At 40.0% G+C, this 20,566-nt stretch overlaps 1 protein-coding gene across 5 annotated transcripts in view; it reads left to right on the top strand.

Annotated features, from left to right (window-relative positions):
* The first annotated feature begins 2,683 nt into the window (after nucleotides 1–2,683).
* ROCK2 (Rho associated coiled-coil containing protein kinase 2) overlaps nucleotides 2,684–20,566 on the top strand; it is a 94,491-nt gene continuing 76,608 nt past the window's right edge. For 3 of the 5 annotated variants that reach the window (XM_023922597.2, XM_023922600.2, XM_086875854.1), the window contains exon 1: nucleotides 2,956–3,287. In XM_023922597.2, coding sequence (XP_023778365.1) covers nucleotides 3,138–3,287 — 150 coding nt within the window. In that variant the 5' untranslated portion in view covers nucleotides 2,956–3,137. Of the gene's footprint in view, nucleotides 3,288–20,566 lie in introns of all 5 variants that reach the window. The other 2 variants (XM_023922599.2, XM_086875853.1) reach the window with 1 other exon arrangement.

Here is a 20,566-nt window from a genome sequence, read left to right on the forward strand (position 1 = left end):
ATGGGACTTCAAAACTAGCATACACAGAGTGAGTAGGAACAGTTCTTCCTTAGATGGTCATTGAAGGAATAGGTGACACCCTGAGAGATTTACACCACTAAAGACAGAAAAGGTAGAACTGTAAAAAGACCACAGAAGGTGGTGTTATTTTTCCTCTAGGGCATGTTAAAACAGTTTTTTTGCAAACACTGAGATAGGGATCTGACTTTCTGAGTACTATTTTTGTCACTTAGCCACTTATAACCAGCAATAAATCTTATGCTGCTGATTTTGTTGAGGATTGGTGTCGTACAAAGGAATTCAGCTGACTACCATTGTCAATTTGTCCCTATAATAGAGTAAAACTTGTTTAGTCAGTAAACAGATATGTCCCAAAGGGTGGAAGACTAGATCTATTGGGCAAGAATTTCAAGAAGGCACTGTTTCCACACACTTGCTTTTGAAGTCACAATCACATTTTTTTTTCCTATGTAAAAAGGACTGTTATGCTTATTTAAGATTTTCTTTGTTACCTTTGTTTAGAGACCACCCTAAACGTCATTAAATCACAAAAGCTAAAGATCAGTTTTTATAAAGCTTATAGATTAAAAACACTGAAGAGAAGCACCTTGCCTATAGCCAAGAGGAAACTAAAAGCTTAGATCATCACATTACCTGGTGCCCAGTTCCGAGCTTATTGAAATCACCCCCAAAATTGCTGTTTACAGTAACAGAACTTAGCACAAGCTCCTTATGGATCACTAGAGACACACTTCTCATGTTTGGTCTGTTGTCCAAACCTATTTTAAATCCTTTAAAAAAGCCAAAACATTGCTTTTTAAAGGATTTGTTTTGTTGTGCCACTTATAAAAAGTAGGCAATGAATAATCTATAAATGAAGAAATCATGTTTATTTTAGGTAATTTAGAGTTTTGAACTGTTGTTTTGCAAGGCTTTGTAACTTCATGATCCAGCTCGTACCCACATATAATCCTAGTAGCAACCAAACTCATTGTCACACTTACTTCTTTTATCTTCTAGCAAAGTAAACTGCTCAAGGAGATGATGTGATTTTTTTTTTTTTTTGAAGGTGGTGCTGCAGTTAAGCAGATCCTAATCTATTTTTTAGATGAAGTAGTCCTAAGATATAAATAATCAGTGCCTCTCCCAAACAGATTTCACCAATTCCTTCAGGAAACTCACAAGCTCAATGTGGTTCACTGTAAAGCGTGAGTGATAACGCCCAATTTGACTTTTCAAAATATTCATGTGTGTGCATGTTTCTCTCAGATTTGAGGATTTTTATTCAGTAGACTGTAAAAGCAGAATCCAGTTATGGGGTTTGGGTGGATATTCAGAGCAGACGTTCCCTCAAGTTGGGAGTTGTTCAGCATCAGGGCCCTGACTCAGAATGTCACTGAGAGTGATCTCGTTCAAAGCCATGCAAGTGACTCACATATTTACTTCTCTGACTCGTCTTCCTTTAAAGTTAAAATATTGGGCCACTTTTCTGACATCAGTTCACTGCCATCCAGCTATCAGCTGAAAGTCAACACAGTAAAATGTCAACCTTTCCTCCCTGAGGTCCCGCCACCTGAGCAAATGACACTTCCACAGTCTCTGTTGTTCTGCCCAGCAACCACATCTCAGGTCTGTTTGGCCACAACCTCACATGGCATTCCATGGGGCATCCCCACCATCCAGCTCCCCACCTCCATCCCTGCAGCCACAGCTCATCAGGGACACCCTCCCTGCTGTAGCCTCTCTTGCCTGGGTGTGATAAACAGCATCCTGTCTCCTCAAAGGGCCAGCGAGTGTGGCAAGGTGGCTGTATCCATCTCCAGCACAGTGTGGAAGCTCACCTTCCTCAGGGCCCATGAGGCTGGCCTGCGCCTTCCCCAGTACAGCTCCTCACTGCCTGGTTCTCCATCTCCCCTCTCATACATGTAGGATATACACACAGGAGAGGGATGGAGTACCTCTCCTATGAGAGAATTTGCATCGTTGGGCCTGGAAAGGAGAAGGCTTTGGGGTGATCTTATTGTGGGGCCTTTAAATACCTGAAGAGAACTTATAGAAAGGCTAGGGTAAGACTATTGACAAGAGCAAGTAGAGACAAAACAAGGGGAAATAGTTTCAAATTCAAGGAGTGTAGGTTTAGATTAGATACAGGGGGGTGGGGAATCTTTACCACGGGGGTGGTGAGGCACTGGAATACATTGCCCACGAAAATTGTGGATGCTCCATCCCCGACGTGGGACGGCCAGGCTGGATGGATCTCTGATCAGTCTGGCTGAGTGAAAGGTGTCACTGCCCATGGCAGGGGGCTTGGAATTACATGATATTTTAGGTCCTTTTGAACTGCAACCATTCCATAAATCCCTGATTCATGCCGTGAGAACTGCTGCTCTATCTGAAACGCTGCTCGCCCACCTTCTCAAATGTTTTTCATTTTTTTTCCCGTGTGTTTGACGCCATGGGGGCAGGGTGAGGTCTCATGTGCCAAAACGCACACAGCCCTGTCTCTGAGCGGCTGCCTTGCCCAGGCCCGGCACGGCCCCGCCGGGCGCAGGGCTGCAGCCGGGCGCCGAGCGAGCGCCGAACAATGCCCCGCTCGCAGCGGGGCCTTGTGGGTAGGGGAGGCGGCCTGCGCGGGGCCGGGGAGCGGGAGGCCGGATCGGGCCGGGCCGGGGGTGGGCGGAACGCGGAGAGAGCGGCGAGGGAAAGCCAAGCCGGCGGGGATCGCGGCTCCCGCCCCAGCAGCCGGCGAGCGCTGCAGAAGGAGCCGCACTCTGAGCCCGACCCCGCCGCAGCCGCTCCCCCTTCGCTCTCCGCCTCCCCCCGCCCTCGGAGCGATGTCCCAGCGGAGCGGGCAGTGAGGCGGCGGCCGCCGAGGGACGCCCTGAGCGGGGAGAGGCGGGGGCACGGCGGGAAGCGCTCCGTCCCTCCCTTCCAGCAATCTCCCCTCCCTCTCCCCGCGCCCGGGCGGAGCAGCGGCCGTTTTCCCTCGCCCTTCATGCCCGGGCGGCGGCCACCGGCGGCGCTGCCCTCCGCTCCCGCCTCGCCGCCCCCGCCCTTCCCGGGCTCGCTGCCGCGCTAGGCCCGCCGGGCGGCCCCGCGCAGTGCCCTCCGCGGGCCGGCACTAGGCGGGCCGGAGGATGAGCCAGCAGCCGGCGGGGAAGATGTCGGCGGCTCCCCTGGCGGCCGAGGCGCTGGAGCCGGCGGCGGGGATGCTCGAGGGCCGCCAGAGGAAGCTGGAGTCCATGATCCGCGACCCGCGCTCCCCGGTCAACGTGGAGAGCCTGCTGGTGAGGGGCGGCCGCGCCCGGGGGGAGCGCTCGGCGGGGGAACAAAGGGAGCGCTGCCCTCGCCTCGGGCGAGCGGGAGGGAACGGGAAGGAAGGAAAGGGCTCCCGCGTCCTGAAAGTGCTTTCCTGGGGGAGGACGAAGGATCGTCTCCACGCCCCCGGCCGGGCCACCGGCAGCGGGGAGGTGGCGGGAGCGGCCCTCGCCCCCAGGGCTGCACTGAGCGAGGGGACGGGCACGGCGCTGTGAGAGGAGAGCAAGCGCTCTCCGATTAGCTGCATCTTATTTGGGAGAAAGTGAGAAACGTCCCTGGTGCGATTCGATCCAGGGAGAGGAAGGTGCCTGTTTTCCCTCCCAGCATCGTTCACACCGTTCGCTTTTGCGCCTCGTAATCACAGTGTGTCCGTCCCCGAAGTACCTGCCTTTGTGTGCGCTGCCGGGCACCCAGCGCTCATCCCCTGTGAAACGTGCCCTGGTGAAGCTGAGGTTGCTGTGTGATGTGGAAATAATTCAGGAAAAGGCGACACGCCTAAGGGAGAAATGTAGCTGAGGGGTCCAGTAGGGTCACATTTATTTTTCACTGGGGCAAATTGATTCGTCTCTGTCCTCTTTCAAATATTATTTTTCCGTGTGAGTGTATGAAATACAGTTTATTTCAGTGAGTAATCTGTGCCCTCGGGAAGAAGTGTGGAAGAGGTTAGATTTCTCCATTTAACCATCTGAACTATAGAAAGAGACAGATTATTATCGTTACTGCTATCAATGTTGTTATCATTATTAGTATTATATTTATTAGTATTTTAACTGAACTTTAGGGTCCTCAAAACTTATATTTCCAGTCCACCACAAGATTTCCAATGTGTCCCAGTTATGAGGAGCAGAAAAAGGGGGAATACATCCTAGTCCTTCCAAGAGCTGCACTTACACTGTGTCTTTTTTTGTGCTTTCAAATGACTCAGTTCTGTTTGGCCAAAACTACAGGAACTGACTGAACAGAATGTATGCCTGTGCTGTGTGGAGAATATAGGAATTTCCTATAACATCTGAAAAATGTTCTTCCTGAGGCTGTGGTGCTGTGTTACTCCTCAGATGTTCAGAGGCATAATGACACCCATAGTCAATGGAGGGGAGTGGGAAATAGTGTTACATATCTGACTGGATTCAGATAAGTTTTTGCTTAGGCCATAGCAAAGAGAGCTGCCTCTGGGCTTCGCTCCCAGCATTTTCACTTTGGTATTTTGCTAGGAAAACTTTGACCTGTGGCCAAAAACGAACAGTTAAAAATAGTACAGTCGTTCTGAAAAATGCATCGGGTTAATACTTAACCCCAGTAGACTTTTTCACACTCTGCTTTTATACTCAACAGCATGATTTTTCTATTCTCTCACCTCCCATGCCTTGGACATAGATTGAATGCAGTAAAATATGTTTATGTTTCTGAAGAGAAATCCTAGCTACAAAATTGAGACTGGGCTGCTTAGAACTTGATTTTTTTGTTTGTTTGTTTTATATGCTAGCAATGTAGACTGCTTCGTGTAATACATTGAGAAAACAAACCATGGGAGAGTGTTAGCTGGATTGTAAATGCATAGTTTTTATAGTAAAGGTCATCACTGTTCTCTGCACTCTGTAAGTATTGTTTAAAAAGCTAGCAGCAAGTAAAATATAATGCTAATCAATCAAATTTCATAGCTTGTGCACTCTACATATTGGTGTATGAAATAATGATCTATTTATTATTCTTATTTAGGAAATTTGCTACAGATTTCCTGTAAAAGTGTTTTATTTTGGTCTCTGGTATTGTTGCTTTACACAGCTTGACATTAATTTTGCATTGGTGTGCTGCTAAATAGTCTGAGTATGAAAACATCATATTCATATTGAAAAATACACTTGTTTACTAAACAGTTCACTTTCAGTGTAAATTATCAAAAGTGGAAATGTGTTTTCAGTTAAAAGTAGAAATACAGCAACATGAACTGAGAGTCAGGGAAAGCATCTTAAAAGGACTAGCTGGAATGCCACTATTTCATCCTCCAAAAATAACATAACCAAAACTAAAAATGTGGAATGGAATTCAAAATGGAATTCATTTCCTTACAGTGTAAAAAGTCATAAACAGCTGCTATTCTGTATTTTGTGTGCATGCTTTATTTTTGGGAAGCCGTAAAAAGCGAAAAAGTAGCTGTTAATCTATAACACATGGTGTAAATTTGAAAGACGTGAGAAGCTGAGGTAATAAGCTGTCTTTCTCTAGATAGCAATTCCACTGTCATCAAGAGATATTTTATTCAGTGGCTCTAAATGAAAAGACTTTCTTTGTGTACCTTCCTGACCACAGGATGGCTGACCACATCCATCTGTTTCTTCAGCAAGAGAATCTATGAAGCCAAATACATTGATTGATTATGTTTCTCCCATCCCCCTTCTGGGCTCAAGAGAGACTGATACATTTTCTATCAGTAATTTTTGCTATCTTGTGTGCCTTAACACTTGTTATTAATGTCTGTGTTGAGCATAATTATTTGTGTTTGATTAAAGCATATCTTAAAAGAAGTCCTATGCATTCTCAGTTCAGAGACATTACAAGATGGAGACCTCTACATTTAGTTTGTTGTCACAGGCAGTTATGAAGGCAAAAAAAAAAATCCCAGAAAGCAATCAACTGACCAAAATATGTGGCATGGTTAATAACACTCTTTTTTTGCTGAATTAAAGAAAATCATGAAGGACTTTCTGCTCATTAGCATAGATGAGATGCACAGCCAGCACTTGGTGGGGTTCTTCTGGTTTTGGTCTGATGAAGAGATGAAAAGAGGAATGATAGAACTGTGTACTCGGTGCCATGATAGGTGTCAGCAAAGACATCCACAAAGGGATGTGGTTATTGCAACCTCATTGAGGCATTGACCGAGTGCTCCTTCTCGCATTGTACCTTGTTGAAAGCCTGTTGTTAAGTTGCCTATGGTAAGATAAAAAAATTTTGATATTGTCACAGCTTTATATGGTACAGTGTTACTTTTTGGGCATGTAACAGTACATTAGTGGTTATAGAAACCTGTTTTTGTGTTGCATTTCTGTGACACATTCAGATCATGCAGATTACTTTGTAAAGCTAATATATATTTATTATTTGCTTTTCTGCCAGTTGTGTCATCCACTAATTTAATGAAGTGACATTTTTATGTGTACTGCATGTACACATGGATGATAGCACTTAATGGCATTTGACCTTTGGTGATCTATAAGAAACCCTTCTATAAATACATTCCTACCGAATAGTTCCAAGTTGACAGCTGAATTTAAGGAGAACTTAACGGTGCTCAAATACATTTGGGCATTTATGATTTTGCATAGAAGCCCTACCTACAGTATGAACTGAGTTATCTTTGATAGTATTTAATACATGTTATCTAGGGGTGCGTTGGCGAATGGTATCTGGTCTAAAACAAGCAGATAGATCACTGTAGGCTGTGTAAAACTAATCCAGACCTCCGCTTCCTTGCCATGTGTAATTGTATCACTTCAGCACATGCTGAACTCAACTTTTGAGTTGTGTGGTGGTGGTGAACAGCTCTGGTAAATCTTACCATCCTCTTCCTGCGGTGCTTTGTCTGGGCTGAAGCTGCTTTAGTGCAGTTGTCCGGAGAAAGGCGCTGGTGTTTGCCCTTTGACTCACTTGATCAGTGCAAGCCTCAGGATTTTAGTGTTAAGCTTGAAGTTTGACATTACACTGGAGGTGTAAAATGTTGAGTATATTCTACTTGTTCTGCTATGGTTGTGTCAGCTTTTGAAAGAAGGAGCTCTTAAAACTGTTAATTAGGCAGTGCAGCAGTGAAATCGTGAGCGCAGTGCTGGGCTATGCTGGAATGGAAGCATGGTGGGCTGAGAAATGGAGAGATGATTAGCAGGAGAGTGCTCAAGTGTCTCAGAATACATATGCCTTAGAACCCGAGAAACCCAAACCCAAAATGGAACTAATTTGCCATTTCTTTCTTTTCTTTGAATAAAGCTGACAGGTAAACTGTATATTTGAATATATATCTCTATATATATATATTCACAGGTAAACTGTGTATTAAATATATATATATTTATTCAAACACTAGTTTGAACATGAATAGAAGTTCATCTACATGGATCATTGCCATCAAGACCCTGGAATTTTACTCTTAATGAAAAGTGGATTGGAGATACAGCTGTGACTCCTATGCTTTTAATAAGGGCATCTGTCCATAAAGATCTCATCAATTGAGTAGATGCCAACCTTGTACCAAGAGTGTTAATTGAGCAGATCACAAGGCTGAGCTCTGTTAATTCAGGGTCTCCAGGTCATTATGGCTGATACAAGGTATCCCTTAGCAGGATTTTAGCCTTAGGAACTTTCTAAGTATTTCATATTTAATATGAAACTTGTTTCACTTTCCTGAATTTATTGCCACACATAATTTTGAATCAGTAAGAACAGTCTGTTGTGTTAATTTGAGCCAGAAAGTACTGGGAAGAGATACAAATGTAGCAGTTAGCAGGATCTGATCTAAAATTCATTGCCTTCTAAGTAATTGGAAGACCAGATGATTCTCTGTTCTTGGAGAAATAACCTTTTCTTATTTGTTGTATTTCCTGTTGTATTTGCTGTTATTTCTCTCTTAGTTTCTAAATCTTTCTATAAATGTTCTATTTTTGATCTGTAATTTTAGAGCATCTACTGCAGAGTTAAAAATTATGATCCTTAAGGAAACAGAATTGTCTTTTGTTCATTGTTCCCCTCTGATGGATTTATATATAGCAGTATAGTTAGCTGGAAAAAGATAGTTCTATTTTTCTGACAGCTTTATGTGTTTTTGTATTCTGTTTTATTCTACACTAGGATTAAAGTGTTTCACTTCTGGTTTGAGAAAGCAAAAAGGACATTTTGCTCAGCTTCAGGCCTTTTTACTGCTGCACGAGATGCATGGAGATTTTGTGCGTGTATATTCACAAGAGGCATGTTCACTCCCGATATTTCATCTCTGTTGATCAGATTGCAGAATGTGTCATTAGTATCCTTCAACTGTTCAATCTTTGTAACAACTTAAGAGAAACATAAATGCACCTACACTGTCAAATTAACAGAGGTTTTTTTCCTGCTTTATATGTACAGGAATAAAAATTCAGGAACTGGTCACTTTTCCAAATATTAGTATTCTCAGTTTCAGTTGGAATGTGTGCAAATGTTCATTAGAAGCTGTTTTTTAAAGTACATTTTCAATTCTAACTAATGGCAGAGCAGTGCCAAAGCATTTGACTCTTTGTCTAGTAATGCAATCCATAACAAAAGCTGCCTAATTTAAAAAGAAGGAAAAATGCTACCTCAGTAGCCAATCCCCACAGCAATCAGTTGATGATTTCTTGCTAGTATGTGATCTACAGAATATGACTGGAATTGTATCAGCGTCACAGAAGAGTTGACTTCGGATTTAAAGATGAAAATGATGGAAATTTGCTAATAAAATTTTTCACAATGAAAGGTATAAAAAATTAAATCTGTGTATTTTTATAACTCATAAGCATATGGGGGGGTTTTGGGGGGAAGAATGCTATATTGTTTCCAAGGTTTCTTCTAAACTGTTACTCTGAAAAGCAGTGAATGTTTCTGGTAACAAATTTATTAAAAATACTTTTTTTCTTGGTATATTGCATTGATTAAGAACAAGAATACGATGTTTATATTGGCAGACTTGGCTAGTAATAAACTTATTTTAATGAGCTGTTAGCAATGTAAACACAAGGTTGAATGTAGTGCTCAGTTCCCCAGCCATACCTACTGTGTGTGATGCTCCTGCAGCAGTGCAGTGTCCAAACAGCCCCACGTTAGAGAGCACCTCTGTGCCTGGCCCTGCACCACAGCTGCCTGAGCGCAGGTGGAGCATCACCTGCATCCTTCACTGGCAACATTATGTTCATTACCTACTAACAGAGTTTTAAGACTGTGTGCTTAAGTCAGTGATTGGGCCCCTAATGTGCAAAGGAGTTGGAATATTTGGAAGATTGTGATTTTGTGAATTTTGTTCAGATTTCACTATGTTGGATAGTCTCAGTCTATAGCAGGTGCTTTATGTGGTATGGACTTAGCTTTTTCTCGGTGTTTGTCTGCTACTGTTACAGCTATTGAGAGAGGGGCCTTATTTGTCTGTGAGTTTTGTTGTTGGATGGACATGTATTTCTTCAGTGTCATGTGAAACGTGCCTCCTTTTCAGTCTCTGCTTCATTTGTTCTAGGGTGCAGAAGGTGGTAGACATGAGAAGAAAAACAATCTGGATGCCACATACAGTGGGGTTTTGATTATGCTTGTCTTTAATTTTATTTTACAGTTCATGTAGAATGACTTACCTAAGTCATATCTTTTGCAGAAAGTAGCCAGTCACATACTTCGTGTTTTCTGTGTTTAAAACCAGATGGAGACTGGAAAGTTATTAGTGTTCAGCATTGTTTCTTTAATTCCATAGTCACTTCATCATTCTTTTTTTTTTTAGGATAGTGTTGTTCAGATGGTACAGAGAATAAAAAAAAAATGGTATGCAGGAGGGTCGAACCCTAATGTACTGCTATCACTTTATGGCTTCAGACAAATCTTTCTTCATTTCTGGCTATATGAAATGGAGATGATGAAGTTTTATTTTTAAGATGTACTGAAGAATAATTTAATATTTAGAATAGACTTATGTGATTAAAAAATATGATCACAAAAAAGCTATGCCCAAGTGTTTAGTTCCAAACCTTAAGGATTCACCTAATCAGGTGATTGCTCTATTGCCTTTTGACTGTTCTAAATCATGGGTACTGACTTTATTAGTCTGTATTTAAAGTGCAGAATTACAGGATCCTACATAAAGCAAGATAAAGCTTGGATGACTCATCCAAACACAAGAATTTTCTCATACTTTTCTTCAGGAGAAAATGAAGAGGAGGTCACATACAGGCATGAAAGTAGGCTTGAACATCTATGAAAGAAGAAAAGTTAAGCTTTAGCAAATACTCCTATTTTTTTTTAATTTCAAAACACATAATGTTGACTGTGACTGTCACCAAATAAATAAATAACTAGAAGAAAAAATGCCTGAGTTCCACACTTTCTTCTAATTGCTATTTAAAGTTTAACTAAAATCTTGATTACTATTTAAAGGCTGTAACGCATCATTGTTCTTTGTCCATGTCTCTGCTATTATAGGTAGCCGTCCAAAGTCTATAGCTTAATTGTTGATTAAATATCAAACATAGTTCTCTCAACAGCATATATTTGGCCTAGTATAGAATACATACAGAGAAGGATCTTCAGGTGTTCTTTGGGAATTCCTTTTTATTGAATGAGCACTGAATTTGGAAATTTGCTTGCATTTGTTGCCACTGTACAACTTGATTGAGCCTCTTTGTTTTTCTTTTGTTTAAAATGAAGAGTGCTGTATTCATTAATTCACAGTACTGTGTATGTGCATACTTTTAAAGATATTATGCTCTAGAAACAGTAATAGCACAGGTGTTGGTTGAGGGATACACAAATGTTTGGCCTGCCTATGCTATGAAAATGTTCTGTTTCATACAGAAAATAGTTTTAAACTGGTTTTCCTTGTGGTTTCTGAAACTAGTTTATTCTAGTCTGTTTTCAGTTTAGTGCTGATTATATTAAGTGCAAGATTAAGGAGACAAGCCTTGTCATTTGTTGCATGTTTAGGACACAGATTTTTATTTGTAAATGACTTTTAGAACCATCTGTTATATAGGGAAGGCTATATTATAATAGTCTTATAAAATGTGCAGCTAAAGTCATTAGAAGCAAGCTGCAGTAAATAGATAAAAGATCTTACAGGGTTACTTAATATTGGTTGCACCCCTTCTTGCACAATTTTATAACTGTGCTAGACTTCTGAATTAGGGGGTTTTTGTGGGATTTTAAACTTTTGTGATAAAATAACCATGAAGTCTCTCAAATTAGGAATAGAATTATTCCTTCTAACAGTTAAGGAAAATGGAGAAGAGTGGGAAATGATACCATGTTGGAAGGGAGTTGGGAGTTGGTTTAGGGAGTAATGAAAACCTTTCCAATGCCAGGGGTATGCATACATTTTCTGTTTCCTTTAGGGAACGTCTTGGGACCTCCTCCTCCAACAGTAAAAGTTAGCCCAATTATTAAACTATAGTTTTTATTTCTTGGGCTGTTCAATTTAATGACCTCTTTAGGGTGTATAAACCTGGATTATAAAATATGCCCCCTCCCCCCTTTTATTTTATGTTCTTTTATACGAAAAGTGACTGGGAACTGCTTGAATTACTCATCTGGCAAGGAGGTCCGGACAATTTATTACTGTATTGCAGCTGCTGCTATTAATTTAAACATTATTCTATGTTAATTTTATTTCTCTGTGAGTACAAAATAATAATAATGTTAAACTTAAGACTTGTATCCATGCTGGTATTGCAAGTACCTCAACTGAGCTGTAGATCTGAGAGGGAAAGCTGAAAATAGCTGTACTTTCAAAAAAAAAAAAAAAATCCTGTTACTAAATTGTTAAGTTTTGTAAAGCCATTTTTAAAAAGTGCTTTCAAGTTAATTTTTCGGTATTAGTTTAATTACCTGGAACATGATTCTTTTTTTATTGTATTTTTAAGTTATTTTCCTTATTCCCCACTCATCATCTTTCCAGAACTGAAGGATTTGTCTTGACTTTGCAAATGTGGCATTATTGCCAGTGAGGGTGGGAAGCAGCAGAACTCCACTGTCAGAATTCTGTTGGTAAAACCTGAATGTAACAGAAAATGAGAAAATCATTGCATGTATTCATGCAGTGTTCTGTGTCAGGAATATTTTAAGCTTGTATTAAAAGATAAATAGTAAATACAATAATATAAGCTACATCTCCTGAAAAAATATTATGTTGTCAATTCCTTTTAATCATAGATATCTAGTTAGTTCTCTGTTTTAGAAATTATTTCTGCTGGGATTATGAAGAAAACCCCTAAATATGGACACTATGATGAAGAATAGTTCATGTGCGTAGAAGCCTGAAACAGTAGCACCATGAGGTGTGAATCATTTCATCTATTTTAATGGTTGGCTGACTCTGAAGAAAGGCAATTTAAGTGTCAAAATAAACTATTTCAGTGCTCTCATTTTTTTAAAAGAAATAACAGTATTTGTTCCCACGTGTTCCTTGCAGTGTTTCTCAAGTGCCAGAAGTCCCAAATGTCCCCTCTCTACCTGTGAAAACATCTTTGGCAAATTTTGACAGATAGAAAGTGGAAAATGTACCTTAAAAATGCTGTAAGGTATGACGTTGTTCACTATTTAAAAAGCTCCTGGCTTTATTTTATATGACTCTACTGCAGAACTTCACTCAACCAGAAAATCAGAGACAGCATTGAGCCTAGCTGTGGAGCTTATTTTTATGTTTTCTACATAGAATGGACTGTTTTGGTTATGCCATATTGCTGAAAGAATGTTTGGTATAGGTTGGGTAAAAGTACATATGGTGATACGGTATTCATGTTTTGAAATCACACTGTCTAAATTTATGAGGGAAGATGTACAGTGTGTCTTACAGACAGATGGGAATTAATAAAATTGCAGTATACTTGCAATACAAATTCTTCTTTGTTAAATCAAAACCAAGTGAATGTACACTGAAGTTATTTCTATTTTATCAATGTTTTACATCAAATGGGTGCTGAATGTTGCAGGGGAGAGGAATGGCTGTTTTGCCTTTTTGGAGTATGCAGGAGGCATGACTGAAGAAAAGTCTTAAGCACATTTTATTCCAAGGCAGAACTTTTTAGTTCTATTTTGATTTCAAGCTTATTTTCTAGAGTTTATCAGAAGAGGCTGCCAAGTAATTTGACTCCTTTCTTGGCACACAGGAATTGTTCTTGGGTTTATACACAGACTAAATTTCTGAATTGTGGAATCCGTATTGGTTTTACTGCCATTGTGCCTTGATTTTTTTTTTTTTCCTCATGTGTGAAATCTTAGCACTTTTGCATCAGTTGTCCTCTAAAATGGAAGTGGAGGAAAAACAAATGTGCTTGAAGTATTTATATCATAGGGTCACTGATGCTGAAAGCACATACGGATTGTGAGAGAAGCATAACATTTTAACTTCTTTGTGTTCGATTGTGTGAAAAAAAAAAAAAAAAAAGAAACAGTCATTATTGTGGCAAAATATCTCTGTCACCTGTCATTTTGTATCTAGTAAAAGTAACTCAGACCGTGTTAGGGCTCTCCCCTGTAGCTGGTGTGGTATAGCTCTGTCCCTGAAGTTCCTGGCCCAAGGTTGTCCAAAAGCATCACCGTGGTTACAGCAATGGGACTGGAGGCCTCAAACAGAGGTTCAGTTGCTGCTGTTGTTTCACAAAAGGATTCACAGAATACTCTTTCAACACAGAATATTCTGTGTATCCTTCTGTGAATCTGTGATTTAAGTCAAAACCAGCAGAATAATCAGCGATTTAGGCTTAAAATGAACCTTGCCAGTGCTCAGAGTGAATGATGGTTTCCAAGGCCACATCTGTAGCAGCAAGTGAAGCAAGAGCAGCACTGATTATCTCATGTTATTCCTGAATTATTTCTGAAAATGCTGGTCTTTGAGTAAATGAACTTTGAATAAATATCCCTACTCAATAATCAATGTTTTTGTATGTCTGAACTCCTTTTGATGGTGAGGTGTATGTAGCTAGTTGCATGCACATTTTCTGAGTAGGGTAATAAGGAATGACAAGAAACTCAGATAATTTAGGGACCCAGTTTTGTCTAGAATGGTGTGAAACACCAGGGTCATGCTCTTACCTACTCAATGTGCAGTAAAGCTGTTAAATTGTTTTCTGTTGATACAAGGACTTTGGATCCCCAGATTTAAATTCTGCTTTAGTAGAGAATTAGTAATGATCTCTGCTTGCTGTTGGGTAGTGCCACGCTGTTGTGGCTGTCCTGTTTCTGGTTAGGTCATGGTTGCGTGCTGTTCACCTGCCTATATTCATATAGGATATGTTCAGAAATACTCTTACAAGAGACCTGTATAAATTTGTTTTCTTCCCCACAATCTTTAGCCAAGTGCATACACTTCTTCTGACCTTAATGGTCTTGATGCACAAGTTTTTCCTTCAAATGTGATTTCCTAAAAAATGTGATTCCTTAAGGAAGCAGCTGATGCAGATGGCTCTTGTGGGGATTAATCTGATCAGGTCTTAGGCAAATATTTTCTTGCCTTTCCATATAAGAATCATTTATTGCCAAAGCTGAAGGAAAATTTTGGAAACATCTCATCATTGTCTGTGGGAAAACTGTTTTTCACTTATAAAACCATGAGGAAATAGAAATCTATTTTCTATTTTGCTTTGCTTTTCCAAGTAATTTAGGGTATTTGCTTAGCCCTGAATTTCTTGTCATATTTTTATTTAAAAGTTGTGGGGTTTTTTTAATTCTTTGTATTTCAAAGATATACTTGTCCAAAGAAAGGGAAAATTATTATGGTGGAATAAACACAAGTTAAATAAACTGAAAAATAATGTTCTATTTTAAAAATCTCTTTTTGCTACCATAATCTCAGCTGACATTTTTAATAACAGTTTGTAAACAAATTCTGATAGAGTTTTAATTTAACTGTCTCAGTGAAGGAAGTCCTGCATATCTTCTGTTAAATAACAAGGTGAAAAGGCGGGATTTCATTGCCTGCATATATGAAGATACCACTACCTTGCAGAGCTATTATCAATTGGAAAGAATATTTTGTATCTGGTTCAAGTTTTACAGTGCCGAGGAGCCTTTGCTTGTAATAACTTTACTTTGAAAAGGCTGTGAAATAGTCCTACCATTTTGAAGATACAGCATACTGCATTGTCACATTGAGACCAAACTTCCTGAGGATGTGGGTTCCTTTGTGACTATCTCTATCATCCATAGACAAAGATGTTACAATGTCTGTGGGGGATGAGGGAAGCCTAAAAATGCTTTAGGATGCTGTATCTGTTTCTGAACTACTTCTAAGAAGCAGAAAGAGATGAGATTTTGCTGACATGAACTTAGTAAAAATATGTGAGTTCCATGCTTGGGTCAGATAACTCTGGTCTGTAATGTGGAAGTAAATGCAGCAGTAATTAAGACAAGCTAATATTCTCAGGCAGCCTGTAATGCTCTGAAGGAAGATACAACAGAGAGGATGGCCCTGTTATTTCGGAAAAGGTGGGCGCAGCAGAAGACAGATGTGTTCTCAGATATATATGCAATAATTGTTATTAATGGCAGCAACTTTTTTTGCCTTAGGACTAGAACATTTAGAAGAGGAATAGACATGGACTATTCTTTTGGTCATCTTGATAATTGGAATAAGGTTTTCTGGGGTTTTCTTTATGGTCTAGATTTTTTTTAAAGTTTTGTATATTTTTTTGTATTTGTTTAAGGGCTTCCATCATTAAAGGTAGTACCAATCAAATCTTTATATATTTAAAAAAATACATCTGTCTTGGAAGAATTTGTAAATGAACCAATAAAATTGTAGTGTTAGATGAAGATACCAACCAGCTTTTAATGTTAGAACAAGAAATATTCAGAAATCTGAAGAACAGAGATGTTTTCCAGTATGAGAAACTAAGCCTTAGTGATCTCAGAAACCCCTGTTTTTCTCCTTTAATAACTATATGAATCAATTTAAAAACACATGGCTAAGACAAATAGTTTCACTATCAGAAGCAGTAGCTCCACCCAGTTCCCTGAGGCACCACCTTGGTGGTGGCACAATATTTGTGCTGGTGTGTTGTGAATTGCCTTGAGTAGCTAACCTGGATTAAAACTAGCCTGAATCATTTTCTCAGCTAATCCTGGCAGATTTGCAGAATGATCACCAACAAGTGATTAACAAATTTAACAAGGACAAGTGCTGGATTCTGTACTTGGATGGTGCAACCCCAGTTTCATGTGTAGACTGGGGAATGAGGTGCTGGAGAGCAGTGCTGTGACAAGGGTCCTGAGGGTCCTGGTCCCTGGCAAGTTGAACAGGAGCCAGCAGTGCCCTGGCAGCCAGGAGGGCCAACCCTGTCCTGGGGGCATCAGGCCCAGCATCACCAGCTGGACCAGGGAGGGGATTGTCCTGCTCTGCTCTGGGCTGGGGCAGCCTCACCTCCAGTGCTGGGGCAGTTTGGGTGTCACAGTGTGTCGTGGTTTTAAACCAGTAACTAAAAGTGTAAGAAGGACATTAAACTATGGGAGAGTGTCCAAAGGAGGATAACAAAGGTGGTGAAGGGTCCTGAGGGGAAGCCGTGTGAGGAGTGACTGAGGTCACTTGGTCTGTTCAGCCTGGAGGAGACTGAGGGGACACCTCACTGCAGTTACAGCTTCCTTATGAGGGGAAGAGGAGCAGACACCAATCTTTTCACTCTCAAGGCCAGTGAAAGACTTAAGGAAGCAGCATGAAGCTGAGTCAGAGGAGGTTTAGGAAAAGGTTCTTCCCCCAGAGGGTGGTTGGGCACTGGAACAGGCTTGCCAGGGAAGTGGTCACAGCACCAGCCTGACAGAGGTCAAGGAGAATTTGAACAATCCTCTCAGGCACATGGTGGATTTTTTTGGGTGTTGGTCTCAGTGATCCTTGTGGGTCTCTTCCAACTCAGCATGCTCTATGAGTCTACAAACTATAACAATAACATAAAAATCTCCAAACAGCTCACAATCCTGAATCTCTCCAAAGGAAATAAAAAAATCTACAGCATATCTCCTTTCTTCAAAGAGCTATGTTCCAAGTGGATGGTGCATTTATTGATTAAAATATGCAGCCTACTTTTTCTTAACGCAGGCCATCATCTGCATGTCCTACCACAGTGTTGGTAATGAAACTTCAAAGAGTGTGGGGCCAAGAAAGAAATTTTGTATACTGCTCTGCAAATACTGTAGCTTCTTTCAGACTGCAGAGGACTTCAGCTAGAATATGTTAATATAAATTTAGGAGAAAAGAGAATGAGAATGAGAATAAAAGAATGAAATAAATTCTGCTATCACATTCAGGACTAGTATCACACTGTCATACTAGTCTGTGTACAGAGAAAATTGTAGAAACTGGAAAGGTTTTCTTTTCCAAAAAAAACTAGTGAAAAGTCAATTCCTATTAGTAATTGCCTGTGTTTGAATTCAGGTAATTTGAACAGATTTTTTGTGCTTTAGTCTATTGCTTTAATCTGTTCTTTTAGGAAAAAGCAGGAATCTGTGAGTAAACATGGTTGTTTTAAAGATAAATACTGGCTCATATTTTCTTCTGGAAACAGTGGAATCCATCAATGTAAGAAATGCCAAAATGGCTAATTTCAGTCATTAGCTGCCAGTGATTAGCTAAAAGTTGTTTTTAGTGCCATGTTATTATTGCTCCATCTTCAATGTGTAAGTTCTGTTGCACCAGCACAAAGCAGACTGATACCACTGCAGCCTGCTTTGATACCTGACTGAAATAAATGATATAAATAGTTATTTGACCTTACACTTACACAGTTTTCTGATTTTATACTCTTTCATCGGGGCAACATCATCAGCTGCATCAGTAGTGTTAGTATTGAGACAAGGTTGTTTACAGAAAAAAGGTTTTTGATGGAGAGGTGGGTATATTTGTAATAGACAAAATTATTCTGAAGGTTCAGAAAATACATATTTAATTTATAGTTGGTAAAAGAAAGAAGCATTTTTAATGATGGGTACCATTTACAAATTAAGGAAATAGCTGATTATTGATGTATCATTTTCAGTACCAATTACAAAATTCTTCCAGAATTACAGAGCAGTTTGACTTGTAAGGGACTTTAAATCATGTAGTTTTAACCCCACTGCCATGGGCAGGGACATTTTCCACTAAACCAGATTGATAAAAGTCCCATCCAAACTGACCTGGAACTTTTCCATAGACAAGGCATCCACAACCTCTCTGGACAACCAATGTCTCAACTTTCTCACTGTAAAGAATTTCTCCTTATGTCCATTATAAATCTACCATCTCTGAATTTAAAAATGTTACCCATTGTCCTGTCACTACAGGTGCTGCTAAAAGATCTCAGTCTTTCCAATTATCCCCCTTTAAGTATTAGAAGGTCACAGTAAGGTCTCCTTGAAGTGTCTTCTCCAGGCTGAACAAAACCAGTTCTCTAAGTTTTTCCTCATAGCTGAGGTGTTCCATCCCTCTGATGATCTCGGTGGCCTCCTCTGGACTCACCCCAGCCATGTCCTTCCTGTGCTGGGACCCCAGGGCTGGATGCAGCACTGCAGGTGGGGTCTCACCAGGGCAGAGCAGAGGGGCAGAATCCCCTCCCTCACCTGCTGCCCACGCTGCTCTGGGTGCAGCCCAGGGCACATTTGGCTTTCTGGGCTGCAAGGACACATGGCTGGGTCATGACCAGCTTCTCGTCCACCAGCACCCTGAAGTTCTTCTGTTCTCAATTCCTTCAGCCCCAGGTCTGCCTGGATTGCCCCAGCCCATGTTCTTGACTTGGCACTTGGCCTTGTTTAACTTCATAAGGTTCGCATGAAGAAGCAGGCCAATAGTTGTACTGCAGTACCTGGAATTGGTATTCTTGATTTTTTGCCTGAAAATGTTAGAAAACTGTGTCAAATGCAACTTATGGAGAGAACAACCACTTGCAGTGTCACCACAATCAGTTTTACATTCAATTTTTTTCCGATTTGTAGCTTGATATTAAACAATTCAGAGCTCTGTTTTGGTAACAAAACAGATTGAGGGTTGTAAAATATCTTTTTTTTCACCATTAGAGTGCAGGAACCACGACAGGATGAATTTCTGTAGATACTGAATCTCCTGGTCAGATAAGATAAAGACAGTTTTCTTCCAGAGAGGTGGGAATCCCAGGGAATAGCATTGGCCAAATATTTTCATATAATTTCCTTTTTTTGACAGCACTAATGTCAAAAATCAAATACAGCTCATCAAAAATCTGTATTGTTATACTTGTTCAGATGTTGTCAAAACACGAATATATCATCCCTTCAGAGAAAAAAAAAGATAGAAATTTCTCTGTCATAGTGGGAAGCTTCTTTGGCTGTTTGAATTCTTTCCCCCTAGATAAACAGATTAGATAGCCGGACATGGATTTTTAAAATTATTACTTAAGAAATCATGAAAGCGAAATGGATCCTAGAGAGATGGATTTCTGGAAGTCTTTCGAAAGACACTTTGGGGTAGGGGCAGTGTTTTTCAGAAATATTTTTAGGAGTGCAGTTTTGCAAGCCCTTACTTGCGTGTTTAGTGTAAAACATTTTAGTAAATACAATTAAGTGGGTAGGACTACTTATAGGCCCAGAATTAGACATAAGGTTGTTTCAGTCCACAGGGCTGTGGATTGGGTGGTTGTTGCCAGGACTGTATAATTTTTCCTTGTCATCTCTTTGATATGTAAGATACTTGTTGTACCCACTTCATTCTAATCTCTCTTCTCATCTTAGAGCAACATGGAGCCATTTCAGCTGAGGCTAACAAACGAAGTCTATTTCCTAATAAAAATATGCTCTGTTTAAGTGGATTCCTGACATCTAAGAGCTAATGTTTGAATGTGTGTTCTGTTAGTGTGTAGCTCTGTGAGCTTAGTCATTACTGCTTTGAAGCCAAGCTGTTTACTTTATGTGAAACTTAGTAATGCATTCAGTAATACATTCAACTCATTTCCGTGGAATTCTGCCCCTTCTTTCTCAGGTATTTCATTGTGTTGTTGGAGTGAGTTTTTTATGCTTTATGGAGAAATAATTGGAGGAAGAGGAAAGAGCAGATGTCCCGGTTCCAGTGATGATTTTATTTTTTTCAGACTCCAGATGTTTTTTTCTGTTACTAGAATATCCAGGTGAAACTTGAAGCATAACTGGAATATTTGCCACTGTAATGAAAATCACAGAATTAAAATTACTGATTTATCACATCTTTAAATATGAAGAGGTAGATAGAACCTTTTTATTATTATTCTAAAAGACAATGTATGGAAAACACTGAATGTTTTGGTGTCACAGTGTAAGAAGGACATTAAACTATGGGAGAGTGTCCAAAGGAGGATCATGCTGGCAGCTTTTCCTTGAGATCATCGGTTGGAATCTACAATGTTTTCTGTTGCATATATATCTATATATCTGTATATCTATCTATCTGTCTATCTATCTATGTATATGTGTATTTATATGTGTGTGTGCGCGTCTGTAATTGGAAGACAGTATTTCTTTCCTGAAAGTGAGTTTTGGCCAGAGATTTGTTTCAGGTGCCTTACTTGAGTAGTTACAAAAATGTGTT

The sequence above is a fragment of the Cyanistes caeruleus genome, chromosome 2 (genome assembly GCF_971803275.1).
Source record: "Cyanistes caeruleus chromosome 2, bCyaCae1.hap1.1, whole genome shotgun sequence".
NCBI classification, from domain to species: domain Eukaryota; kingdom Metazoa; phylum Chordata; class Aves; order Passeriformes; family Paridae; genus Cyanistes; species Cyanistes caeruleus.